This window comes from Ustilaginoidea virens, chromosome 1 (assembly GCF_000687475.1).
Source record: "Ustilaginoidea virens chromosome 1, complete sequence".
NCBI classification, from domain to species: Eukaryota; Fungi; Ascomycota; class Sordariomycetes; order Hypocreales; family Clavicipitaceae; genus Ustilaginoidea; species Ustilaginoidea virens.
In genome coordinates, this window is record NC_057316.1 from 4,138,667 (window position 1) to 4,165,053 (window position 26,387).

A 26,387-nucleotide genomic window follows, 5' to 3' on the forward strand; every position below is an offset into this window, starting at 1 on the left:
GGTTGCAGTGGCTGAGTGGCGTATCCAACCCACCGATAATCCCAGCCATCCCTTGCAACAAGCAAGAAGTCAATTCATCTCCCGCGGCAAGCCGAAAGATGAAGAGGTGGGGCAAAGAAGGTCCTCCAATTGCTGGACTCGGCTGCATAATAAAGTGGGGCCCACGCGGCTCTCGGGTTTCCGTGCTCGGTAAACCTTTTTTCCCGACTTGAATTGGAGTTCACCTTCATCTTTTTCCTCATCCCTCCCGTGTCCGCTGCCTCTCTCTTCGTGGCAGGAAGCTTCGTTGGAACTGGACCAGCGGATCAGTCTTTAATCAGACGCCGTGGTGGCCACTGCTCACTTTGCCGCTCTCTTTGCCGCTCTCTTTGCCGCTCTCTTTGCCGCTCCCTTTGCCGCTCACTCAGCCAGATGCCAATGGCCAGTAATTACCATAAACAGACACACAGAACAGGATGAGTGTGACGACCTAGAAAATTTGCCGGCCCAGTTGCATCTTGCTTTTGCATCCACAAAGTAACTGTTTCTCTTCTCTTTTCTCACTCTTTATTTATTTGTTTATTTATTCATTTTTTCCTCTTTCTTTCCCTTTGACTGTGTACCAACCGCCGCGGCAAAGGAAAAAGCCATGGCTCTCACCAAACGCGCCCCTGCATCTCGAATGTCCAAAATCCTCCTGGGGACTTTTATACACAGCAAGTCTCGCGCTCAACTGGAGTACTTGCACAATGCGGCTGTGGCCGTGGACAAGGATGGCACCATTGTTGCCCTTGCCAAGGATGACCACTCTGCGGACGCCGCCAAGGACAAGGCGTTGAGGGACATGGGCTGGGACGTAAACGAGGTTGATGTCGTTCGGTGTGAGGAGGGCCAGTTTTTCTTCCCTGGATTCGTGGGTAGGTTTACGACTTTTGTCCGATATTACCCATGCGCTGGCTGGTCATGGTCAGCAAGTGTCTCAAGTGCCTTGAGCGTCGCGTCGCGCTTTGCATCGTCCTTCATCGACATGGCTCCGACTGACAAGCATCCAACGCATAGACACCCATGTGCACGCCTCCCAGTACCCCAACGTAGGCATCTTTGGCAAATCCACCCTGCTGGATTGGCTTGAGAAATACACATTCCCGCTCGAAGCTAGCCTCTCGGACCTGTCCAAAGCTCGCAAGGTCTACACGGCGTGTGTTCGACGGACTCTGTCTCACGGCACCACTACCGCAACGTACTATGCCACTATTGACGTTGCTGCCACCAATCTTCTCGCCGACTTGTGTCTCTCCATCGGCCAGCGCGCATTCGTGGGCCGAGTCTGCATGGACAGAGAGGACCTTTGCCCCAGCTACTACCGAGACGCATCTCCCGAGAGCTCCTTGCACGCGACCCAGGAATGTGTCGCGCACGTGAGCAAAATCGATCCCGGTTACGACCTGGTTTCCCCTATTCTCACGCCGCGCTTCGCACCGTCATGCTCCGGGAACTCGATGAATGGGCTGGCCAAGCTGCACAGGGAGTTGCATCTTCCCGTGCAAACACACATCTCCGAGAACAAGGGCGAGCTGCAGCTTGTAAAGGACATGTACCCCGACGCCCCATCTTACGCTGCCGTTTACGATGCCCACGGCTTGCTCACTGCCAAGACGGTTGTCGCACATGCAGTCCACTTGACCGAGGACGAGGGCCGCCTGATTGCGCAGCGTCAATCCAAGATTTCCCACTGCCCCTGCAGCAACTCCTGCTTGACAAGCGGCGAAGCCCGCGTCCGCTGGATGTGGGAAAAGGGGATAGAGGTCGGTTTGGGCACGGATATGAGCGGTGGGTATTCCCCGTCGGTTCTGGAAGCCGCTCGACAGGCTGCCCTGGTGAGCCGTCATCTGGCCATGCAGATAGAAGACGAAGAGCTCCGCGAAAGGAGCAAGCTTACGGTTGAGGAGGTGCTGTATCTGGCCACGAGGGGAGGAGCGCTCTGTCTCGGGCTGGGCGACAAAGTCGGCAGCTTCCAGGTCGGAAAGCAGCTGGACGCTCAGCTGATTGGGTTAGGAGTCGTGGGCGATGACGGAACTCGGGCCGGTGAGGGTGCAGGCGACTGGGTGGATGCGGGCAACGTGGATGTGTTTGGATGGGAGACGTGGGATGAGAGAATCGCCAAGTGGCTGTACAATGGAGATGATCGCAACACCAAGAAGGTTTGGGTCAAGGGAAGGCTGGTGCATTCTAGACGATGAGGCGTGATGGAACGGGTTTGGGCCAGGAGCCTTGTGGACGAACAGCACCAACGAGGAGGAGAATGAATACGACGACGACGACGACGACAAGGACGACGACGATGGCGACGACAAGGACGACGACGACGGGCAAACGCAACCAACCGTGTCATCTTGGATGTGAGGTGCTTGGCGTATGCTGCCAGTTCAATGACCGTCCAGATGGGTGCCGGTTGCAAGACCTTGCGCACAAAGACAGCTCACTGCCCCCTTTTCCTGATGCAAGGAAATTCAAGTCTGATCGCAAAGCCTTGTCGCACGAAGCTACATGAATTCTAGAAAATCACATCTATGCAAACTTGAATCGATTCTTGCGTCCCCCATCTGTGAGCACACCAACGTTTTGATCTGGAGAGCATGAAGACGTCTGGTTGTTCCTCTCTCCGACCTTGCCAGCAATGGGACGAAACAAGAAAGAACAAAGACAGCAACGACAAGGACGATATAAGGGTTGGATTCCCGCCCCTTCCGATAAACCCGCTTTGAATGCGCCTCGGCCAAGCAAACTCACGCCAACGCAACTCCATACAAACCAACAACCCACCTCGTGCATTCCCCCCTCCCCCCGATGAAACTCTCAGTCAGTTTTGCGCGTTATTCTCCAGGCCCCCAGTCGGGGTCCGACTCGAGATAGATAAAAGTCTCGCTCGGACCCAGCTGCTCGTGCTCGGCAGCTGTGCCGCCATCAAGACTTGCGGCAGGACGAGCGCAAGGCGGAGCCGGAGCCGAAGCCGAAGCCGAAGCCGCATCAGCAGGGGGCGATCCGGCAAGATGCGCACCGGCAGACAAGGCCTGCGCCTGAGCCGCCTCGGCGTACTGGCGGGCGGCCCGCTGGTTGAGGTCTCGCTTCTGACGAGTGCGGTTTTTGTGGCGCTGGCTGCGCTTCTTGGTCTCCTTCTTGGTCCTGTCCTTCCTGCGCTGCTCGTAGCAGGCGTCTCGCCTCTGGGCGATGGCGTGGCGGATGCTCTGCACGATGGCGCTGTCGATGGTGTAGTAGGTCTCGGGCATGCCGCCCAGGGAACTGACCACGGCCTCGAGCCAGGCTATGTGGAAGGCGTTGTCCACCAGCCTCTGGTTGGCGTTGTCCAGGTTCTCGCTCTTGAGCCTGCGGCTTCTCTTGGCGGCCTCGTTGTTGCGCTCACGGTCCACCCGTTGCGACTCGGCGGCGATGCGGTTGTTGATGATCTCTGCGGCGGCGCGCTCCTCGCGCGAAGCGTCGTCGGCCAGCTTGACGTAGTCTGGAAACACCTGCTTCGGATCCATTTCGCCGATGGTGTTCTCGGGGAGGACGGGGGGGTCAATCATCGGCCGCTGCAGCGCCCTCATGACGCGCTTATGGGTTTTCTGAAGCTCGTGGGGGTCCGATAGGCCGCCGATGCGGATCTTGAGCTGCTCCAGACTGTAGCCCTGGAACAGAAGATGGGAAGGGCCGACATTGACGCTGCGCGAGGGCAGTTTACCACCACTCTGGTGCGGCTGCGGCTGCGGCTGCGGCTGCGGCTGCGGCTGCGGCTGGTGGGAGTTGTTGCTGGTGTAGTGATGATGGACGACGGGATCTGGCTGGTGGTTGTACGGGTCACGGCGAGCTTGGTACCCCCCGGGCAGGGTCTGCAGCACGCTGGGGAACGCGAGGCCGTTGGAGACGATGCGGTTCTGGCCCGGGCTGAAGCTGCCGCCGTGGAGGCTGCTGTCGACGGCGTCCAGAGCCTGGGGCAGGAAAAGCCCTCCAGAGGCCGACGACTGGCGGCCGGCCATGTGCGGCGGAACGCCCGCGTGCAGCAGGCAGAGGCCGCTGCTGTCAGGAGCAGGCTGCCCGCCGACCAGGCCGTGATGAAGGTCCTCCCTGCCCATGGCGGTCTGACGGCGAGCGAGGCGGTCGCGGCGGACCCGGGCGCTGCCAGTGTCACCGCCGTCAGGCAAGCCGTAGCCTCCAGCCATGTCTTGGCGGCGCGAGATGATTCAGGTAGGAGGCGGAGGATGAAGAAACAGAAAAGCTTGGGGGTGGTATCGACGCCGATGCCGACGCTGTTGCTGATGCTGATGCTGATGCCGACGCTGTTGCTGATGCTGTTGCCGATGCTGTTGCTGATGCTGTTGCTGATGCTGATGCCGACGCTGTTGCTGACGCTGATGCCGACGACGATGCCGATGACGATGCCGATGCCGATTCCGCCTCGAGTGAGATTAAGAAGGCGTCGCCACTCTAACCTTCAAGACGAGTCAGTCCCGCCGCCTTTAATAGTCGACGCTCTCCTCTCCATTTCGCCCGTCCATAAGGCCGAGACGCTTCGGACGGTGGAACCGCGCCATCCACCAACCCCATTCAGTCACCATCGTCCCAAAACACATCATCACCCGCACGACAGCATGCCAGAGGGAGGGGGGTTTGGGGGGGGACAACGCACCGGGGAGGGGCGGCTTCGCCATCCGTCCCGCCTTCCAGAAAAGCCACTGGGCCACTTGAATAGATGGGAAAAAAAACACAACCGCAGGAAACACATGGATTCATACCCGTGGCGAGCTGCCCGCCGCCCAGCGCGGCCGCGTGACGCGCCCTGGAAAAAGGGCTGCCTAGCTTGCTCTGCGCAGAGGCCCAATGATTGCGTGCGTGAATTGTTGGATACACGCCGTCCCAACTTCGTCCCGTGTCCTACTTGGCCTGTTGGGGAGGGGGGCAATGAATCAAAGCAAAGTCCGGGAAGGCCGGGGTGTCTCGTTACCCACCCCCTTTTTCCCCCACCGGCGACGTTGAGTGTGTTATCCTTTTGCCCTCCGTGCAGCGCTTTCTTGCCAGCACGGTGATGGGTATGAGGGAGGACGTATGGCCCCGTTGATTCAGGCTGGCGCTGGGGGTGGAAGAGCGGGGGGGGGGGATGTTGATCAACGTCGAGGGCGGGAGGAGTTGTCTTGGGCGGAAGGTCGGAAGGGCTGGTGGCGGGTGGCGGGTGGAGGAAGAAGAGGGCTCGTTTGTATGGGCGAGCTGATGGGGAAGGAAAGGAGGCTGAGCGCGGCAAACGGGCACAGAGGGCCTGGATGCTATTCAAGGAACGGGCGTGTGCGGCCTGGACGCATCTCACCATGATGATGCTGTGCTGGTGCCGGGCAAGCCCAACGTGCTCGTCAGAAAAACATTCGCCAAGTCACAAATCGCCACGGCGGACGCTGCTCAGCACCCTCCTGCGCAAGGAGGTCTGCACACGCCGGCAACGTTGCGTCCCACGTAGGACTCTAGCGTTGGGGAGAAGCGTCTTCCATGTCCATGTCCGTCCATGTCCTGGGGAATCCGCGACGTCTGGTTCCAGGCACAAAGAGCCAAGATGGAGCAGAGATCCAGGGCTTAACGAGGAACGAGCACCACGCCGGGAACGTAAAGAGCAAAGCGGGACCAAAAGAAGATGGGTGGCTGGAAACATCGTGACTCGAGAAAATGAAGCCGGGATGGGGCCTGGCTTCGGGCTTGTTTTGGTCGTAATCAGTCACCCGTCAGGCCGAACAGAACATGTGCTGAGCCGAATCAACCGTGAAACCAAGATTGAAATTCAACAAAGCCCCACCACCTCTTTGCCCCAAGCCCCATGCCAATGGCTCTATTTACGCTATGAAGCATCCGAGAGGAACATGAAGTCGTGCCCCTACAATACAAGGTGAGAAGCCCAGCCTCCATCATGACATGCGTAGTTTTTAGCTCGGATCATTGTCCGCCACATCTCATCGTACAAGGAAAGAAACGACAACAGCAACGGCAAGGAGAAGAAGAGGGAGAAGAAGAAGACGACGAAGAAGAAGGAAAAGAAGAAGAAGGAGAAGAAGACGGAGAAGAAGAAGGAAAAGTAGAAGAAGGAGAAGAAGAGGGAGAAGAAGAAGACGACGAAGAAGAAGGAAAAGAAGAAAAAGGAGAATTCAGAAGAGAAGAAGACAAAGAAGAAGACGACGAAGAAGAGAATCAGAAGAGAAGAAGAAGGCAAAGAAGAAGACGACGAAGAAGAGGAGAATCAGAAGAGAAGAAGAAGGCGAAGAAGAAGAAGGAAAAGAAGGAAAAGCAGAAATAAAAGAGCCAAAAACAGGGAGATTGCCGTCACAGGGCTAGGCCTGTGCCGTCTCCTGTCCAGCGATACAGCCCAAGCAGCTCTCGTCGGCGTTGCAGCTGCTCGCCCATGTCCTCAGGGACGCGTCCTCGGACTAGTGCCAGAGCACCTCGCATGACCTTGCTAAACTTGCGCTTGTTCGGCCCCCCGAGATGATTAGTAACTTTGCCTGCAGCAGCCGACTGAGGAGGAGGGGGGAGGCGGCTGTGGTTGGGATTCCGGTTCCCTTCCTTACCTGGTACTCGGTACTCAGCGTGACGACGCATGCCTCGTGAGCCCGAACAATGGTCTCGCACGCTCGAACCACGTTCGGCGACGCCTCGGCTTGCAACTTGTCAGCCATCAGCAGCAGCAGGAAGGATCCATGCAGAAGATAGGCCCCGAAGAAGAAGGGCATCAGCTCCAGCCCGGCGTCGTACTCGAGAATCTGGCCGACGGCTTCGGCAGCGGCCACGGCGTGTCCAGACGCAGTGACGAACTCGGGCGACGAGATCCACAAGTCTTGGTCGTCGAGGAGATTCAGCGGATCCCACTTGCCCTCGAGCAGGATGTGAAGGACGTGCATGACGTGGGTGCCGTACGCCGAGACGGCCCGGGCCCGCGCCTCGGTCTCTGTTATGCGGCTCGAGGCTGTGTGGACAGAGTGCGCGGACGGGCTGCTGGTTGCCTCGACGGCTCCTCGCTGCGCAGCGTCCGCATGTAGGCCCCCGACCTCGAGCACGGCCGTGTCTTCCGTCCCGCCATCCGCGCCCTCAGCAGCCTGAGCAGCCTGAGCAGCCTTCCTCAACTCCAGCCGCTTGAGGGACTCCTCGTACGACTCGAGGTGCTGCCGGATTCTTGATGCCCGGCGGCCGCATTCGCCGGAAGCTCGAAAGGCCGATCCGAATCTTGGGTGGTTTCTTGCGTGGTGCAAGTCGACTATCTCGCCAAGGATGGTCATGAGCGGCAGGAAATACCCAAAGATGCAGTCGTCCCGGCATTCGAACTGTGGGCCGAACCCTGGACCCTTGGCAGCCTCTTGGTTTTTGGAAACGATGCCCAGCATTCCCGAGCCTGCTGGGCGGGAACGGGAAAGTGAAAGGGAAAGCGAATGGGGACCGATACCTTGACCGTGACCGTGACCGTGACCGTGAACGAAATCGAAACCGAAACCGAAACATCCGCTTTGCCACGCAGCATCGTCGAGCGGTTGTCGAAGGCGCGCGCACTCCACATCCAGCAGGGACAAGGGCCGGTTGTAGCAAAGAGCTAGGTGTCGATCCACCACGTACAACAACCACCAGACCCGCCGTCGTTCTTCTCTCGTCTCTTCCGTAACGTACCCAGGGCTGTTCCGGAGTATGTCATGTCCGTCCATGCCATCAGCCTCCGTCTCGCTCGGGTCAAAGCTCGGACGAGGCTCGCTCGGAGCCAGCTCGCGGCCCAGCCTGAGCTCGCGAGCCAGGGACCAGGTCACGTTCCACCACCTCAGGCTGGCGCCCTTGTATTCACTGGCCGACACAACCGTGGCTAGGTGGATGTACGTCACGAGGTCGTCCAGCTGACACGAGGCTCCCAAAACGTCGGATTCCCCGGCAAGAGCAGTGTCTATGCTGAGAGGGCCAGGAAGTGCCGAGCCCAGACCTCCGAGAGCGGCAGCCGCCGCCGCCGCCGTCACGTCTTGATCCGGGTTTGCGCAAGCCGTTTCGGGAGAGCTGTGCAGCAGCGGCTTGAGCAGCCCAATCGTCAGCTCCAGCAGCTTTTGACAGATTTGGCCGCGAGCCGAGGGGACGCTTGTGAGCAGGGGAGCCTCGCTTGTCTGAGCAGCTACCCACAGCATGCTGGCGAGAAGGGCGGGCTGGCATTTTCTCGGTCTCGTCGGATGCAGGAATGCCCGTCTTCGAAAGACGGATGCCAGAATGTACGGCGACGTGGGATGCAGATCAGCGGGCGACGAGGATGATGCAAAGTAGAAATCAATCAAATCACAGGCAAGGGGGATTGGCACAATGCTGGAGAGGTAGGGTAGTAGAGGCTGCAGAACAGGATACCGCAACGCGTTTTGGCCGTAATTGGGGCGCTGCTGCACCGGCGTTTGAAATTGGCCGTGTTGGGGTTGCGCAGGAACGGCCACGCCGCCCCATGCCGAGTTGGACGAGGCAGAAGCCGCCATTTGATAGCCTCCGAGAGGGGCGTTGGCCAGCCGGAAGCCGACGCCGCCGCCGCCGCCGCCATGGTTGAAATCGCTCGGGCTTTGCCCGTCCAGTATTCCAAACGACATGTCTGGATAACCGTGCACGCTGCCTTGGTGGGCAGCATGTCCGTACCCCGGGTTGCTGCCACCCAGGAGGTCATCGCTGTTGAGGCTCTGCCGATCGTAGCTTGTGGAAAGGTTGCCGTAGGCTCCCATGCCCATGGGCCGGCCGTCGCTTATCCCGTCCGGCGTCATGTGCAAGGAATGCTGCTGTTGCATGTGAGCGTGGTCGGCAAGGTCGCTGAACTGGCTCGGCGTCGTGGCTGATTGTACCGAGGCGAATTCGGACGGGTCCATGGAAGCGGTACCGCCCAAACTGCTGTCGTGCACAGCGCCGAGGCCGTTGCTCGACATGGACTCGCTCCGAGCGTTTCCCATGAGCCCATCCGTTCTGTCCTCGGTGGCTGGCGAGTTGCTGGATTCCTTGCCGTCGGATATGTCTCCAGACAGGCTCGAGGCAGCAGCCGCAGCTTGCGCCGCAGCTCTTTCCGCGAGATCCTTCCGAGACGCTTTGCCTCGTTTCTTCTTCTCACGCATATACTCGCAGCCGAGTCCATATTCTGCGACAGGAACATCCAAACCGTCAACATGTGACTCTCCCAGGAGAAGACCAAGTGGTGGCGAGCAGAACCAAAACTTACCCACGCAGTGTGCACAGGGATGTTTACCATCGCATTTCGTTCGCAGTTGGTTACACTGGTCGCATGCTCGGCTTATCCTTCTTCGCACAGGCCCGGCAGTCCCCGATGCCTTCCCCGAGGACCCCAATTGTCGTACGCGCTGCTTGTGGTGATGACCTGGACGATCCAGGGGCGCAGCCTCTCTGGGTTGAGAACTGCCCATGTGGTGTTGCTGGACAGGATGTATGTTGTAGTGCGAATCTTGGTAAAATGGCGGCGCAAAGGACATGCTATTGTTTCCATGATGGTGATGACGATGTTGTTGCTGTTGTTGTTGCTGTTGCTGTTGCTGTTGCTGTTGCTGTTGCTGTTGCTGTTGTTGTTGTTGTTGCTGCTGCTGCTGCTGCTGTTGTTGTTGTCCGTGATGAGTCGCTGAGAGAGAGCCGTGAAGGGCCGGAGACGAAGACGTAGTGTCGTAGGGCGAGTACCGATGCAACGGATTAGACAACATGTCTGGGTTCTTTGTATTCCCGCCGTCAGAATTGTCTGATGGCTGGTACAGATTTGTGCCAATGCTCCAGGCGTCGTAGAGGCAAATCAGATTCCAGGCTGGAAAGGATACCGCTACCGCTGCAAGTGGCTCGCTTCGCAACGAGGTAAGCAACGAATTTTTTTTTTTCCTTCTCTAGGTGTTTCCCCTAACTCATGCGAGGCCCCCCGGTTCTCTATTCAAAACCAAGCAAACGGGTCGAGTTTAAGAACTATCCTCCGGCTGATATTGTCCTTTCTTCTTTGTGCCCTCTTTCTTCCTGCCTCTCTTCTTTCTTTTCCCTTTGTTCCGTCTTTGCTTTGCTGCTGTGGTCACTTTGAATCTCGCAGCTTTAGGGTTGTCAAGGATCGCGCACGCTGCTTCGCAATGATTTCCCGAAATCTCGTCAAGGTTGGTGGTTACACCAAAGACCCAAGTGGTGTCAGAACTGAACTCGATTTTTTGCGCAAGGTGGAAAAGGCGAACCAAGGAACCAAGGCGCAGATCCGGACGAAGCTGATGCACGGAAAGGATGAGATGGCTACAGCAACCTGGCTGATGAGTGGAATAGAGTCGACAACTCTTTGGTTTCCCCCCAGCAAAGGCTACTGAAACTGGCAAGACACACGAGTTAAAAAAGAGAAGTGTGCCTTGATAAAAGAGCTTGTGATCGAGCTTCATTGGGTCTAGTGCAGGGAACAGTGAGCCGGGAACGAGAGGCATGCCGCAAGAGCATGAGCGACTGGGGTTTGATTCTTTACACCCACTACCAAAGCTCCAACCACGACATCCTGAACCCAGTGCAATCTAAAAGGTAGATAAATTCCCCTTCCTACACCTACCTACACGCATGCTAATGTTTCCAAGCACAACGCCATGGGCCATGGCCGAACCGGCAGGTTAGACTGGCAAGGCCAAGCTGACAAGGCCAAGCTGACAAGGCCGACCCAAGTAGCATAGCAGATGTGGAGGCGGCGGGCACTGGCGAAGTTTATCTCCGTCTTGTTGATACCTTGGGAAGTTGGGGTCCAGACTCCAGTCTCGATGCCAGACAGAGAGGAGTCAGTGGCCAGGGAGGAGCAGCCATGCCATGAGCCTATAGGCCGTGGGCCGTGGGCCATGAGGCGTGCGGCGTGCGGCGTGCCTCAAGTTGTAACTGAACCACATGGGCTTGGGGCGACGAATGCCTGCAACGTTGGATGCCAAGTGGTGCGGTTGGAGCTTTGGAAGTTTGGATGCTTGACGCCCTGGTTCAAAGTCCCGCCCGAGGTACGACGCGCAAAGCATATGTCTGACCGGGGGAGTTTAAAAGCAAGACCCACGCTTTTCAACGCACCCGCCATCGGGGGGTTTGGGGGAAGCAACGTGGGTGTTGGGACCTTTTGGTACGCTGAAAATGCGGCGACCACTTGGTGCTCGCCGCAGCAAATGACTTGATGGAGCTCGTCTTGCGACAGCAGCAACAAGAAGCTGCAGATGCAGCCTGAGCCTGTCCACCCAGCACCGCAGCATCGCCCCGAAGTGGGAGAGAGAGGGACCGGGGGAGAGGGGGTGGTGTGGTCCCCGACTCCAGCATTTTTCCTTTCCCCCTTGTTCTTTTCCACACCCCCCTCTCATGTCGCAGCGTGTCCAGCCACTCGCCTCACTCGTCCGCTGCGTGTTCATGCATGGGGCTGCTGAATCTACAGACGATGAATCGATAGAAGGGTTGAAGAATCATTGTCTGGCTCGGCGGTGTCACGGTCAAACAAGGTTTCCAGAGGGTGGAACAAGGACATGGTGAACCGACAGGAGGTTGACTCGTGTCGGCCTTATACCGGCGCTGTGCTTGATTTTGGGCCCGGCCAGGGCGCCCCCCCTACCCCAGACACAGAGCTTCCAAAGCCACATCGTCAGGATGCCATGCGACGCTCCCCAGTGCCCGCCATGGAACCCATCACGCACGGTGTGCCCACCACACCCGCTCCCTCACTCATGGTCTGCCTGTCCAGTCGAGGGGGGGAGGGGGGGGGGGGTGGGGTTGAAGCATCTGGCATTAGTCGGCATTGGTTGGCATTGGTTGGCACTGTTGCAACTTGTGGCGGGTTGGCTTCGGGAACCTTAGCCAGGTAGGAAGGTCGCCCAGGCCCACCAGGTCAGCAAGGCGCTTGAGCAGGTTCGGTCCAGGACAACAGGATGCGGTGGATCCGTCCATATCTAGCAGTCAGTCACATCATTAGCTTCGATTTGCTGAGATGCGGCGGCGGTATGGGGGCTGAAGCCGAGGTGGATGGGATTTCCAGGCCGTTGGTGCTAGGTTCGGGGCAAACCAGACGGCTTATTTAGCTAACCACATATGCCTTGCCAGGCTTGCCTCCTTCTTGTCCACAAAATCCGCATCTGGCTGTCGAGGCTGACGGTGCAGAATCTGTAGGATAACCAACCCGACGCCCGGATCAGGCGAAAGGAAGCAAATCGAACGACGCAGGAATTTTATCATGCCGTTCCAATATATTAAACGTGCCTTTTCAATGTATGAAGCAACAGGCCACGGACCAGGAGGAGGTGGGGACGACTAACCTGTTGGACGGAGCAGGGCGAGGAGGGGAAGGTGGAGAACGGGGGGGGGGGGGCGCAAGGTGAAGACAACTGAAGCGGATCTGATACCCTCCATGCCCCTCCCTCCCTCTTTCCTTGGGAGACAGAGGACAGGACAGGACGATAGAGGACGGGACGACAGAGAACGGGACGACAGAGGACGGGACGACGTGAACGTTTGCAACCGCGGTGGTGGGCCGTATGGGTGGGGAAGGGGGGGGGGTAGGTGAGTGAGTAGGTGACGGTCCGTCGCAAGGTGCTGCGGCCCATCCATCCATCCATCGAGAATGCCGTCGACGGGGAGTCGGGAAGTCGGGAAGTCAAGCCTAAAATGGCTTCCTCTTCCGTGTGGGCTGCGCCAGCGCCGCCATGGGGGTGGTTTGGCAGTTGAGGATTTTGTGACGGTCCGAGACTCTGAGTGGAGTGGCCTGCCTTGAAGAGGCCAGACCGGCCTTGAAGAGGGCTGAGAGAATCGGAGAATCACAGCGAGGCACTTGGGGAAGGAAGAGAGCCCTGGGTCCTACCTGCAGTAGGAGGAGCTGCTAGTGCCAGCACCTGCCGTGACAAGGGAGCTGTCTGTCAACAGCGAACTCAATGCAGGGAACCTTGGGGACGCAGAATGACGTCGTTCGTTCGTTGCTTCCCCTTGTTGCGGTGGGGACTTTGAAACGAAACGAGGCCTGTTGCTTTGTCAGCAGCCACAAGAGCATTTTGATCCACTGCGCACCGCGGTACCTTAGATACCTAAGAGGTACAGACAGACAAGAAGTCCTTACTACCTAGGTACCTTCCTTAAGTAGGGCAGGGCAGGTACCTAGGCGGTACCGGGCTGCCTGGGGCCTGCCGGGGTTGGGAAATTCGACCCCAAACTCCATGACGTGCCTGCCCCTCCTGGCCTTTCCTTGTGTCGATGCCCGCCATCATCTCGGTCCTCGTCTCCTCGTCTCCTCGCCTCCTCGCCTTCGACGTTTCTCGTCTTCTCGTCTTCTGCGGAAACGCCGCCCGCTCGTCTGAGTCCTGGCTGTCGCATGAGTTCCAGCCCTCCTGCCCACGCCATCCATCCATCGCCACATGCTGGGCTAGATCTGTGCTGTGCCCACTGAGGGACCCGACCTGAAACGTGAAGCAGAGTCCAGACAAGCGAGTTCGAGGCTCCCGAAGGAGCCAATCACAACAGGGGAAAAAGTGCGGACGAGCGAGCAGGAGATGGCCGCTAGCAAAACAAGGGGCCCAAAACCTTAATATATAACGCCTATGCCGAAACGAGAATAGAAGGTTGCCCTCGACTAAGCCCAGGTACTGAATTGAATGGGCTTTCTCCCCACTTCCCGAGATACTACAGTATGCATTGCATCGCACGGGCCCGGGCCCCTTCCGAGTCATGTGAAGGAAGCCAGCCACCATGAGGGAATCCCGAACCGTGCTCGTCTGTCTACCCAAGGCTGCCGCTACGACTTGAATCCTTGGGAAGCCGGCACGGGGATCCCCCCATCAGAGACTCAAAAGCGTCTAGTGCTACCGAGTACTTCCTGATGGCCCAACTGGCCGCCATTGTTCGCGGGCCGCCTCCCCCGGCGTGCTGTGACGGCACACCACCGCATGCCACCGCATGCCACCGCATGCCACCGCACCAAAACATTCCGGCCCCTCAACATGTTGAACGCCAAGTGAATCGGGACGCCCGAATCCTTGGATTGCACGGTTGCTGAACCAGATGGAGCAGTCACCTCCTCGTTGGAGGGTTTCCCGCCATTTGGTATTGAGAGCACTGCAGGCTCTCATTCGGCCAGATCCGTGACGGCTGGCACGGCGCATCGGACAGGCAACAAGGACCAGGAAGGTCCCTTTGTTTTTGGCCTCTTCTTCTCTTCTATTTCTCGCAGCATACCATTACCCTGTCGGCCCGCTTCGTCAGGAATTGAAGAGTTCAGAAGGACAAGCCGTTTCGGTAGCCCTGCGCGTTCCCTTCATTGCTCAAGTGGGAACCAGATAGCACCAGTCTGGACTTTGCCGTGTATCATGAATCTGCCGAACAAGGACTCCACAGTTCCGACGCAGAGCCGTCTCACCGCTTCAAGACAATGCGGGGACCATCGGCCACGTGGTGCCGGTTCTGACCCCGGTGAAACATCACTCGAGGTGTCCAACTGTCATGGAATGTTGGATCTTTTTGACAACCCCAACCGCCTGCGCTCTCTCATCATACATTCGGTAGTCATAATGAATGAGTCATCTTGACCGGTCCAGATGTCTCCCAGGCTCCCACCATTAATCCTGGACAGATCATCCAGTTATTTCGCCATGGCCACTGTAGATTCCAGGGATGATGGCTTTGATCGTTTTGCAGGAATTTTCTGTCTAGCCATTGATTCGTCTTGCGTCACTGCCTGATGGGGGTACGTTGGCTCCGGCATTCACGAGCATAACACACCTTACCCACCACCTGTACGAACCTAAATCATCAACCAGGCGAAGCCATTTCCGTGGAAACATGCATGCATACATACATATACACACAAGAAGAGGGAGCGACTTGGACCTTTTTTCTTTGATTTTCCCCCGCCCTTTCTCTCACTGTCTTTTTTTTTTTTTTTTTTTTCCCTCGGGTGTCTGCTCGCGTATAGTGACTCGTTTACTTACATGACCATTCTGCTACGAGTCAGGGCTCACAACCGAGGCAACGAGTAGAAGCAGCAATACAGGCGCAGGCATGATATCGGATGGTGGGGATCATTTCGGGAGTCTATCGGGACGATGCCCAAGACAAGAAACAAATCTTGCTAGGCGCCCAGATGAGGCATGGCCCGCCACGGAAGAAAAGCAAAAAAAAAAAAAAAAGGGAAGAGAGAGAGACACCCCCTGCTCATAGTAAAAACTCAACATGCCGTCATACCCAAGTTTTCCTCCACCCTTGGGACATGGACTTTTTGCTCGGGGAATAGAGCCCGGTTCCAACATTCTGGAATGACAAGAACTCCCCAGCATTACGGCCCTGCGGACAGACACTGGCTGCGGCAAGGGTCGGGATGTGCCCTTGCCTTGAAGGAACCCGATCCATGGTCAGCGAAATCCATGTGGGAATAGCAAGCATGACCCTGCCACTGCGCGGCATCCCTTTGTTCGCCCCATCTGTCGCGGTTTCGCGTTCTTTATCTGGGTGATGTCAAGTTTTCATCGCCTCCAGGGCCCCTTCGTCCCGTGTTTTTCTGGTCATCTTCTATTTTTAATTATTATTTAATCATCTTTAATTATCTTTCATCAATTTTTTTTTTGTTGTCTGTCCCTTCTTTGTTCCTCGTTTCGTGCTGTATTTCAGTACGACTGAAACCTTAATTGAGTACTGTCCCCAATGATGAGCATTTGCATTGCGTAAGGTAGGTAGTCTGAAAGGTACATGTAGCTCTGGCAGGCAATGGCTCCAGTGCTGGCGTCATGGCACTGCCCACGTACATGGTACATAGTCTGGTCGCGGCCTGGTCATCTTAACTATCAGTTAACCCAACTCGAAGCAAAGAGGCCTGGCCTGCTTGGCAGCCCACCCGGTCCCCAAGATCATATCATGTCCAGGCAAAGCTTGCAGGTGGGATGGGGTAGCCGGCCATCCGTGAATTGAATGCAACCGCGTACATGTACATGAACAGAGGGACGATGATGATGGTTGATGATGGTTGATGATGGTGATGATGAAGCACTCGGTCAAGACAACGCTGCGTCTTTTGCTGCACATGGGACAAACCAGGTAGGCAGGCATTGGGTCGGATTCGCGATACACGTCCCGCTTGGCCGATTTGCGCCCTCTTGAGACCAGCACATCATCCGGCGGCGGCCCCCTTTGCCGCGGGCTTTGCTGATCAGGCGAGTTTCATGTTGACGAGCCGAGCAATTAAGTGACCCCCTCGCCCGCTCCAAGTCGCCCGGCAGGTCCAGCCACGACGAAACTTGCGGGACGCAGAACATCTCTGCAGCTTCTTCACCGGGACGCCCGACGGGGACGCACGACGCCTCGGCCGCAGGTACCGTGGCGCGCCTCAGCTGTGACAAGGACGCACCAGACACGGCTGCAGACTCCCCCTCTCGGCGAACTCATTTCAGCCATCCCACGAATGACGGGCAATCAGAATAGAATAACAATAACAATAACAATAATAAAAAGACAGCGTGACCGGGAAATCAGGGGTGGCGTGCGGGCCGGATAGACAGCGCTTTTGCTTTTGGGGCGCTGCGGGTACCGTCTTGCCGATCTGCCGTGGGCGTCCGCCAGCAGCGGCATTACTCGCTGGCCGGCCAGTACGTCGATCCTGCAGGATGCGCGCATTTGGTATCCAGACGATGTCGTGCAGGAGTGCCTTGGGGCGACTTGTTGCGCATTGACTCGTGGCGGGTCGGGCGGTGTGTCATCGAGGCGGCTGGCACGCTCGCGCTTGCAAAAGACGAGGGAGAAAGAAGACGCAGCAATGGAGGGATGGTAAGAGATCCTGTAGTGCCCCTTGGTTCTTTTCTGGTTGCGGGTTCGTCGAGGATCCCTGGCTGCTGTATAAGGAGAAAGAGTGAGAGAAAAAACGCCTCGTCCCCAAAGATAAGAGCAGAAACTAGAAAAACAGAGTGGATGAGTGGATGGATGGATGGATGGATGGATGAATAGGTAGCTGAAAGAACAAAGGACAACATGACCACGGCCGAAACTGCAGAATGGAAGCCCAACCGCAAAGGAGAGTCCGTCTCCCAACGCCGTTCGAGATGCTCAAATTCACCATACTTGGGCCTCGCTCCTCTCTCCAACTCGGTTCGGTGCAGGTGCTCTTGCGTAGCCTCAATCTTCGTTCAATGACGCCCGCCAGACCTGCAAATGACAATAGCTCTTGTCCACCGGGCTTCCCCGATGCAAGGATGACGTTGCTTCGGTTCTGACTAAAACTCCTCATCTCTAGCACCTGTGCCTGTACCACGCACGGCTCCTCATATCCCACTTTTGGGGATTCCCTTGCCACCTTGCGCCGTCGTTGAGAATCCACTCTGACCACTCAATGTGTCCTCGTCTGCTGCGGCAGGTCGTGCATGAGGCGGATCTTGACCGCCGTCTCTGCTTTAAGAGGCGGATACCTTATGACCGAATGGGGAGAGAGGCAAGTCAAAGCCGGGAGGGAGGCGTTGCATTGTCTGTGCTAGCACAAGGCTCAGTTTCGCTACCATACTCGCGTTGAAACCATCGAGCGACATGTCGCCAAGAGCCAACGAGTGCTTCACATATTGACAAGGGTCGCTGCGTGTAACCTCTTCCACCTCTGTGAAGCACCAGCAATTGTGCCGTGAGGTCCCCCTATTGCCCGGGGGAAACCCATCCAGTTACGCCGGCTCCTGAGAATGGCTCCGTGTGACGGTAATCTCCATGCAACTCGGATGACCAAGATCCTTCATCTGACATGACGCCCGAACAAGCGTTGGCTAAATGCCGGAGAGGTGACGTCCGGGGTGCTGTAGCGACCGTACTTCCCGTCATCTCGGTTGAGCAAAGAAGCGGTATCTTCAGGCAACGTCGCAAACTTATTTCCGTCGCCCTTTTCCGTGCGAGGACGCCCAGCATACTAGGAATGCGAAGGGCAAATGGCCAGTCGCCGGGCTATTTTTTCGACGTGTTTGACGCCGTGGATAATGTCTCGCCTGGCACTTCCTCTCCGGAAGGTCGAGCAAGTGGACAGTGCATGGGCTGTGCATCATGTAGACAGCAATTTTGCAGATTTGCCGCAAACCATGGACTCTTGGTGCAAAGCCTCATGAGCTTGGAAATGGCATCTGCATTAACAGAGCATTATTCTTTCGAGGCGAAACGTGACCGGGTGGCGGCGACGCAGCCGAGGGATACTTCAGGAATGGCCGAAAAGGATGCATGTACTGTAAATGAAACAACATGCTGCCACGACAAGGAGTGTGTCAGTGTCAGCCGACTTGCCCTCCTAGCAGATGGAATAAGTCAGTTGCGCACGACAAGTCGCTGCACAAGGGTGTCGTTTGGAAGCTGGCAGTCGGCAGGCTCAAACTCCTTGGGTTGCGCCTTGTGCCCGCCACCGTTCCGACGTTTGATGAATTTCGCTCAGCTTCGCTCAGCTTCGGTAGCTCGGCACACTTGGCACGTGGCCGACCAATGTGATTTGAGTGGTCAAAGAATACCAACAGAATCGCTGCTGATTTGCAGGGTTCCGGATCGGGTTCGTGACGGCTGCTGGCGTGACTGGTCAAAGCCTTTGCCGGTCTACCGTGACCAGCTGACTTCATCCGCCAGAGAAACGTCAAACTTTGAAACGCTGCAATAAGCTTCGGGAAGCTGGGGTAATCTGCCCAAGAGGTTGGACCAGCATTTTATCGACGACGAAGCATCCCCAGCAGGTAATCTTTCGGGCGTCAATCTCATCTGCTGCATGTACTCCCTACCAGTTTCTGTAGCCTCGAGATTGAAGCCAATGTCTTGAGCCATGAGAAAGCTCATGCTGCTATACACCCAACCTTTGGCTTCACCGCCGCAGCCTGCATCTCTCACAGGCATGAAGGCCAGCGCCTGAACTGTGACGAGGCAAGGCTTGGCGAATTCTTCATTGTCCACGACCAGCCGCGTCGTCTCGCAAAGAAACCATCGCCTTTGGTCTGGAAGTCGCCAGGTTTTGGAATGCGCTCCAGGTAAATTGGTTGACCGACAACCAAGGCGAGCATGGCATTCACCACAGAGGTGAGCAGTACTTTGTAGAGCGACGTAGGGTAACATTGGCCCGATCCTGCATAGAAAACCCGAAAAATAGCTCCTATGACAAGGTGGTGAAGTACGGAAAGCGATAGAAGAAATACATGTCGATAAGATGGCCCAGGAGATTGGAGTCGGCTGTGAGGTTGGTCCATGATACGAACGGTGTTGCCGTTTATTAGCTGCTTGCTGATTGGAGCGAAGGTCAAGCTCGGCAGTCTCGTTCCGTGAATCTCCAAAGAATGCGACGTGCCACCAATGGAGCCGACGAATTCATTTTCGGATCGAAGTTGACTCACTTTGCGAGCCAACTCCTTCTCGCGCCGGAAGGCTAGAGAGTCGCCAAAGTCATGGTTCTTTCCTCCGGTGTGGCTGCGCGGCGGTCTGCATCTGGGTTAACAATACGTTGCGCCTCGGACTCTAGGTTATCACAGGAGTGGATTTTGTGAGCAATTGAAGACACGTCGTCTTCCGAGGCGCTGAGAATCATCTCCGCGAGCACCTGCAGCGCCCTATCCTGTATCCTTGGGATGTCAACTTTTTCACGGTAAGACACCTTTCCGTCGATAGTCGGAATTTGGGTCATTTTTACACTCCGTGCTATGGAGCTCGCGCAAGCTGCACAGCTCGGTGATTCGCCATGGCATTTGGATACTGCGTTGGCGGCAGGCAGCACATATCGTGCTAATGCATCGTCGCTTTTGACTACCTGGCTAGCGAAATCGGCACGTCGACGTAACTTCATCCTGGCAGCGGCGAGAGAGGCGGTACCCAAGCTTACCAGTCACATCTGCCGCTGCGTGGACTCCTCGACGTCCAAGAATCAAGTCGGACCAGACCGTCTTGGTTACGCACAAGTTGGAGCGGATTGAACAGGTGCCGGGCAACAGGGGAGCGAGGTGGCCAGGTAGTGCCACGCATCATAGATGCGACTCTGTGAAGCAGTGAGCAGAGAGCAGCAGGCCTTGCCAATGTTGTCGTTCACCGGATTTGCAACGCCAAGGCTTGGAGTGGACAATCCGAGTATCAAGATCGGGAATCGCGAGCAACAGGCGTAAGCGTGGCCGAGTACCGGTGGTCACCAACAGCAATGAGTGACGGTGGTCTGCCGATGCTTCGAAGCGGCAGATAAGCATGTGTTGCTAGATCTGGTCTGACTCATGGGAAGCTTGAAATCGTGCCTAGACCCTTGACGCTCGAAGCCGTTTGTGGGGTTTGGAATCCAGATTACATACCTCGGGACTTTCTAATGAGGTTACGGACGATGAGATGAGCGGCTTGGCCAATTGGCTGGTGGCGTTGGCGTTGGCGTTGGCGTTGGCGTTGGCGTTGCTGAACTTTGGGCTGATAAGCAGGAGCGACCCGACCCGCACTGCCACTGTACCAATCACTCCGTACCCAATGGTTCTCGTGCCAGCTATGTACGAGGCAGGTACGATGGCACGCCAAGCTGGTTCCGTTCCAGGTGACAACAACCTGAAGTCGCCCCCGCTTGTCAGGCCTCCTGTTAAATGTCCGTCATAGCCCTCTCGGTGATGATTATTCCAAGCCGTCTGAGCACATGTCGGGATAATAGACATCAACAGCCGTGCAAGTCAGCAAGACGAAACGCTGCAGCCCAACAGCACAAAGACTTTTCGACTGTGTAGATGAAACATGCAAATCTAGACCTCTTTTCCGACCAACAAGTGTACATGTAGAATGGCCCAAGCCCCGTAGATTTCTCTCCCCTTTGCCTTCACTAATAACATTTGGTTGCATGAAAAATCAGGGCAGAAGCCTCCAATGGGGAAGCAATCGCCCACTCTAGTGTGCAGAGAAGCCACATCCTCTTTCTCCATCGCCCTCCCCCGCTTCCCTTGAAATCGTGTTTCTCCAGCGAAATCACCGACCTAACCACGCTCCAAGTACCAGTTGTGTGTCAATTGGCTGGTCAGGTAGCTGAAAGGAGTGGGGACCTCGGCCATGCCCTTGCGTGCAATAGGATGGCGTATGTAGACAGCGGCGCAGATGTTGGGATTCACTTCGAGATAGCGAGGGATAAAAGCAAACGGCGACATGAATGGTCGAGGTCGCCATGGTGTCGCGTACGGTTTCGACTCGTCGACGGGGTTCTCTTCGTCAGTTATCAGGAGCTGGGCAAGCTTGCGCATCTCTTCTCGGGAGAGTTGTGATTCGCCCATGATGCGAACTGCCTTTTCCTTTTGCTCCTCTGACAAGGCTTCAAGCCCCTTGTCCATCTGGCGCTGTCGATTAAGCTGGGTTTGTTGGCCTTGTTCGGAAGCAACTGCGCCAGTGGACGAGGCTTGCGAGGTCTCCTGGGCCGAAACAGGATTATGGATGGTGAGATCTTCAAAGCTTTTCCGCATAAGTTCGTGGCTGCTCATCTGGAGCTCTAGTTCTTTAATGAGGTCCCGCATATCAAGAGGTTTATCCTCGGCGTGTGACAGGAATCGCTTGGCGTCTGCGCGGAAAAGTCGCAAACTCTTCTTTTCCTTTGCCGAGAGCTCCTTTGGGTTGTTCTTCAAGATCTTCTTGACATCCTTGAGGAGGAATTTCAGTGCACGATTGTTCAGTTTCCAAGCCTCCTCTGGAGAAAGAGCCTCTCCTCCCGGTACAGAGTCTGCATCTTTTGCGGCATCTGATTCCAATCCCTCCGTCGACCTTTTTGTGGGTGTTTCTGAATCATTGTCCCCTTTATCGGTAGCCACGTCGCTTGATGAGGTCTCACCAGACTTATTGGCTGTCGCTTTTTCAAGAGCCGTTTTGTAGAACGCTTCCGCCTTCTTCTTCCGGGATTCTAAATTTTCCGCCAGGCGCTTATCACCCTGGGCCACCTTTTGCTGACCAGTTCCGTACATGACCTTATCGATGTCAACTTGGAACATGTCGCCAGGGTTCAGCTGATAAGACGGGTGAAGCATCTGGCGGAAACGAAAGGTTAGTGACCTAATACAGTTCTTCGCAGCCGCCAACTTGGGCGGCAAGACAATCTGACCTTTTTGCCATTGACCTTGACGGCTCCATGGAGGATAAATTGTCGCGCCTGGCGCACGCTGCTGGCGAATAAGGCGCGGAATACAGCCGTATCCAGCCTCCGTTCCAGAGGAGCAAACGTCATCTGCATATATGGAGTCATACTAGTGAACTGGTCGGACAGGAGCTTGTTGATGTCGCCAAAAAGAGGCGGTCTACGTCTTAATCGTTCTTGGGTGCTCAGTGCGGGGGCCTTGGAGTATGATTCCGCCGTCAGATGAGACGTAGACAGACCAGAGCCCCGGCCAGTGGCCTGCTCTGAGCCATCGTGGGCAGCCAGATATTTAGGCGGTAGGTCGACAGCCGACAGAAGGCGCCGCGAGAATAGGCGCACCCATTTCTTCTCTGGAATATGCTCGCCATGGTAGGCTCTTGTTTTCGACTTTGCCGCCCATTTCTGCTGGAAGAATGTCGGAGTGCCTCGAATCTGTGGTTCCCGTCCAGCGTTCCGGTATAGGTTATACAAATTGTACTTATTCCATGACTGGCGCAGTTTCTGAGCAGTCGAAAGAAAGGAGGGGGTAAAGGGTGTATATTAGCATGACTGGCCGCGCAGAAGAACGATGACGGAAAGATGTAGGGGAACTGAGACCAAACTAATGGTCAGCGACATGGCGTCAAGAGCTAGTCTTACCGGTCTGATGAGACTATAAAACCTGTACGGCTTACGCATCTTGACCAGAGCTGCCGCTGTATGGCTGGCTGTCTGGGCTGGCTAGCGGACAAGATGGATGTTGCCTTGTCGTCTGAGTTTCAGGAGCCGAGTTCAATTTGTCTTGTCCAAATTTTTGACGTAGCTCGATTGGGTCGTCGGTCATCCGGTGGGTTTCCCCGTCCGGATCTTGGATTGATGAGTCAGCGGCCCTTTGGACTTTGGTGTGCGGAATAGAACAGTGGATCCACTAAACGCGCTTCCCCGGATCACAACGCGTCTCTCGGGTTGGCTTTCAAGGCAGGGTTACGAAAACCAAATTTCTGCTCCCACGCATCGATCTGAACACAAAAAAGTGAAGCGTTTCAAGTCACCTGTGGCGGAGAAATCCTGAAATTTGACGGGTTTTTAGTACCATTTTCGCGTCTTGTTTCAGCAGAAAGCATGAAAAATGCCATCTGCTGCCCCGGACTCACGAGGAGCTTCGAAGCGCACAACACCTCACGAATTCGAGCCAACAAAGCCCAAAACACATGTCAAAGTGCCATTTATAATAGATGATGACGACGAGGCTACCGAGGGCGAGACTTCAGGCTCACAAGATGCCCATATAACAAAAAAACGCATGCTTCATCATCCTTCCCGACATGGCAAAGGTTCTGTCACGACGGAACGAGAGATTACTGATAGTGCCGACGTTGCATCTCAAAGAAATGGGGAGAAAGACAGCCGGCCTATACCCAGCCTCGAAGGGCCCCCAAGCTGGTCACTTCAGTCGTCAATCTTCTCCGGCTCAATCCTTCAGCACATGGCGCCGCCCAGCTACACTGCCAAGACCTGTTGCGGCAAGTCGGCAACGATCAAGCAACGGACAGCGTCTGCTGTAGTATCGTACGAATCAATTGTCGCAGCCCGTTCAAAGACAAAGGAAGGGAGAGCGAAGCGAAGCTACTATGGCATAGACATCCACGATCTGATCAGTAGGGCGACAAAGGATGACGCCAACACAACCGAGCCAGCTGCGGGCGAACCAGATGTGCCCTTTGCATCTGTGGAAACCAAAATCTCAGAGGGAAGGCCAAAAAAGTCTCTGCTGTGGACTGAAAAGTATCGCGCAAAAAGGTTCGTGGACTTGTGTGGCGACGACAGCACCAATCGACATGTGTTGCGATGGTTGAAACGATGGGATCCAGTCGTATTCCCTGGCCAAGCCAGAGTTAGACGTGCCGTCGCAAGGCGACCTGGTTTGAAGCAGCAAGTGGAAGAGGAGAAGCCGCACCGCAAGATATTGATGCTTACTGGACCCCCTGGACTGGGCAAGACGACTTTGGCGCATGTCTGCGCGAAACAGGCAGGATACGAGGTAGTAGAGATCAACGCCAGCGATGATCGAAGCAGGGACGTGGTCAAGAACCGGATACGACCCAGTTTGGGAACGGAAAATGTGAAAAATGTTGCCAACAACAAGAATGCTGATGGCTCTCACAAGGTGGCGAAACCAATCTGTGTCATCGTTGATGAGGTAGATGGTGTGGTATCTGGTTCTGGTGCGTCCGGCGAAGGTGGCTTTGTCAAAGCCTTGATTGACCTGGTTATGGCCGACCAGAAGAGCGCCGCCGCTACCCTGTTGGGGTCTACCGCCGAGAGCAACCGCAAGAAGAAAAGAGGCGATGACTTTCGGCTGTTACGACCACTCATCCTCATCTGCAACGATGTCTACCACCCGGCACTCAAACCGCTTCGACAGTCGAATCTAGCCGAGATTGTTCATGCCGGTCGGCCGTCTCTGGACGTGGTCGTAGGTAGAGTGAAGACGGTTTTCGAAAAGGAGGGCATACCATGCGACAAGGACGCAGCGCGGAAGCTTTGCGAAGCCGCGTGGGGCATGACGAGCGGCATCGACGCCAAGCGCGGAGCAAAGAGCACGGTTGAAGGCGACTTGCGCGGCGTCATGGTGGTGGGGGAGTGGGTAGCGGGCCGATTCCGAGCCTGTTCCAGGGGCGTCAATCAGCGTCTGACCCGGCAGTGGGTCGAGGACAACATCCTCCGCGACGTCTCGAGCGGCGCTGCTGGCTCGAGAGGCCTCGGTCGAGGCAGCGTGCGGGATATTGTTCAACGGCTCTTCCAGGAAGGCGGGGGCTTCCCCAAGCAAGCCATGGATCTAACCCGATCCAAGACGCAGCAGCAGCTCGAGCAGCCCCAGGCGGAACTGGGATTCGGGGAGCAGCAGAAGAAGCACGCCATGGACCGGTTGCGCCAGATGGTCGAGACCAGCGGGGAGATTAGCACCATCATGACCGAGATATTTGCCGAGTACCCCGGCCGCGAGTTCAACGACGACATCTACCTCACCAAGCCCAACCTTGCCTACGACTGGCTGCACTTCCACGACGCATGCCAGTCACGGCTCTACGCAACCCAGGACTGGGAGCTGGCACCTTACTTGAGCCAGCCAGTCCTCGCATGCCACCACCTGTTCGCCTCGCCAAAGAAGCACTACGCCGACCCCAGCGGCGGTTTCCATCCTGACAAGCGCTGGAACAGCGCGGGCCAGGAAGCAGACGACAACGGCGCGCAGCCGCCGCCATTCTCGGGGCCCCGGGCCGACTTCCATGCCCGAGAGGCGGAGAAGCAGAATCGGTCGCAGCTCCAGGCCCTCCATGGACAGCTCAGTCCGACTCTGATGAGGTCGTTCCGCAGCCCCGAGGACGTGGCGACCGAGTTTCTGCCCTACCTCGTCCGTCTGGTCTCCCCGGACGTCAAGCCAGTCGTCGTCGGCGGCAGCCAGGGTTCAATGGCCAGCGTTCGCAAGGAGAGTGAAAAAGCCATGGTCAAGAGGGCGAGCGAGATCCTCGCCGACGTGGGTGTCGTCCTGCAAAAGGGAAGGATTGAAAACGAACCTAGTTCTTACGGAGGTGGTGCGCACTACGTCTATCGTCTGGAGCCGTGAGTTGACACCCTCTCCGCCCCCGCCTCCCTCTTTTTTTATTTTTATTTTTTTTTTTCCCCTTTGGCGAATTTCCCCAACCCTGCGCACAGCGTCCCGCAGACAACGTCTTCCTGACAAGGTAAATCCCCAGTGACCTCGACTCCCTGTCCACCTTTGAAACAGGCACTTTCCTCCCCTCGCTCGCACCCGCCCGCTATGCCGTCCGCCAAGTCCTCGATCAGGAACTTGGCCGGACCTTGGCCCTCAGGGCGAACAACACCCGGCAGGCACGCTTCCTAGCCGGGACGGACACGACGCAACCCCCCCCTCCGGCGGCTTCGGACGAAAGCCAGAAGAACGCCCGCGCGGCCACCCAGGCCATGGAGGCAGAAACAGTAGTCAAGAGGGATTTCTTTGGAAGAATCGTCGAGGCGAGGCCATGGGTAAAAAGTGATGGCGGTGGTGTGGACAAGAGGGGTAGTGAGACGGAGGAGTGCAAAATCTGGGTCACGTATCATGAAGGACTGAACAATGCGGTGAGGAAGCCGATTTCCCTGCAGGACTTTTTGCAGGCCCTGTAAGCGCTTCTTTTTTGTTTTCTTTCCCTTTTTTTTGGGGGGGAGAGGGGGGGGTCCGCCTCGGAAAGCCATGGGCGGACGCGTCGACGAAGCAACGACTGGGGAATCGAGGGCTTTTTCGAACAAAAGCGTACTTTGATCACCGCGCGCCTCCCCGGGG

General features: G+C 56.4%; 8 protein-coding genes across 8 annotated transcripts; 4 read left to right on the forward strand and 4 right to left on the reverse strand.

Moving 5' to 3' along the window:
- Positions 1-628: 628 nt before the first annotated feature.
- Positions 629-2,219, forward strand: UV8b_00914 (uncharacterized protein; the record flags this gene model as incomplete). The annotated part of the gene is made up of 2 exons (XM_043138412.1): positions 629-896; positions 1,039-2,219. 2 exons carry the CDS (start codon positions 629-631, stop codon positions 2,217-2,219), a joined length of 1,449 nt encoding a protein of 482 aa, XP_042994346.1.
- A 633-nt stretch (positions 2,220-2,852) lies between these two features.
- UV8b_00915 (uncharacterized protein) lies at positions 2,853-4,685 on the reverse strand (the record flags this gene model as incomplete). The annotated part of the gene is made up of 3 exons (XM_043138413.1): positions 2,853-4,115; positions 4,166-4,461; positions 4,664-4,685. The coding sequence occupies 3 exons, from the start codon at positions 4,683-4,685 to the stop codon at positions 2,853-2,855; spliced, it is 1,581 nt and encodes a 526-aa protein (XP_042994347.1).
- Positions 4,686-5,517: 832 nt separating this feature from the next.
- UV8b_00916 (uncharacterized protein) lies at positions 5,518-6,092 on the forward strand (the record flags this gene model as incomplete). Its single annotated transcript, XM_043138414.1, has 2 exons — positions 5,518-5,625; positions 5,937-6,092. 2 exons carry the CDS (start codon positions 5,518-5,520, stop codon positions 6,090-6,092), a joined length of 264 nt encoding a protein of 87 aa, XP_042994348.1.
- Positions 6,093-6,333: 241 nt separating this feature from the next.
- On the reverse strand, positions 6,334-9,419 carry UV8b_00917 (uncharacterized protein; the record flags this gene model as incomplete). The annotated part of the gene is made up of 3 exons (XM_043138415.1): positions 6,334-6,477; positions 6,579-9,136; positions 9,218-9,419. The coding sequence occupies 3 exons, from the start codon at positions 9,417-9,419 to the stop codon at positions 6,334-6,336; spliced, it is 2,904 nt and encodes a 967-aa protein (XP_042994349.1).
- A 693-nt stretch (positions 9,420-10,112) lies between these two features.
- On the forward strand, positions 10,113-10,337 carry UV8b_00918 (uncharacterized protein; the record flags this gene model as incomplete). Its single annotated transcript, XM_043138416.1, has 1 exon — positions 10,113-10,337. One exon carries the CDS (start codon positions 10,113-10,115, stop codon positions 10,335-10,337), a length of 225 nt encoding a protein of 74 aa, XP_042994350.1.
- An 8,212-nt stretch (positions 10,338-18,549) lies between these two features.
- UV8b_00919 (uncharacterized protein) lies at positions 18,550-19,618 on the reverse strand (the record flags this gene model as incomplete). Its single annotated transcript, XM_043138417.1, has 4 exons — positions 18,550-18,931; positions 19,014-19,093; positions 19,197-19,416; positions 19,494-19,618. 4 exons carry the CDS (start codon positions 19,616-19,618, stop codon positions 18,550-18,552), a joined length of 807 nt encoding a protein of 268 aa, XP_042994351.1.
- A 1,306-nt stretch (positions 19,619-20,924) lies between these two features.
- On the reverse strand, positions 20,925-22,741 carry UV8b_00920 (uncharacterized protein; the record flags this gene model as incomplete). The annotated part of the gene is made up of 3 exons (XM_043138418.1): positions 20,925-21,956; positions 22,031-22,564; positions 22,703-22,741. The coding sequence occupies 3 exons, from the start codon at positions 22,739-22,741 to the stop codon at positions 20,925-20,927; spliced, it is 1,605 nt and encodes a 534-aa protein (XP_042994352.1).
- A 430-nt stretch (positions 22,742-23,171) lies between these two features.
- On the forward strand, positions 23,172-26,230 carry UV8b_00921 (uncharacterized protein; the record flags this gene model as incomplete). The annotated part of the gene is made up of 2 exons (XM_043138419.1): positions 23,172-25,666; positions 25,801-26,230. 2 exons carry the CDS (start codon positions 23,172-23,174, stop codon positions 26,228-26,230), a joined length of 2,925 nt encoding a protein of 974 aa, XP_042994353.1.
- Positions 26,231-26,387: the final 157 nt, after the last annotated feature.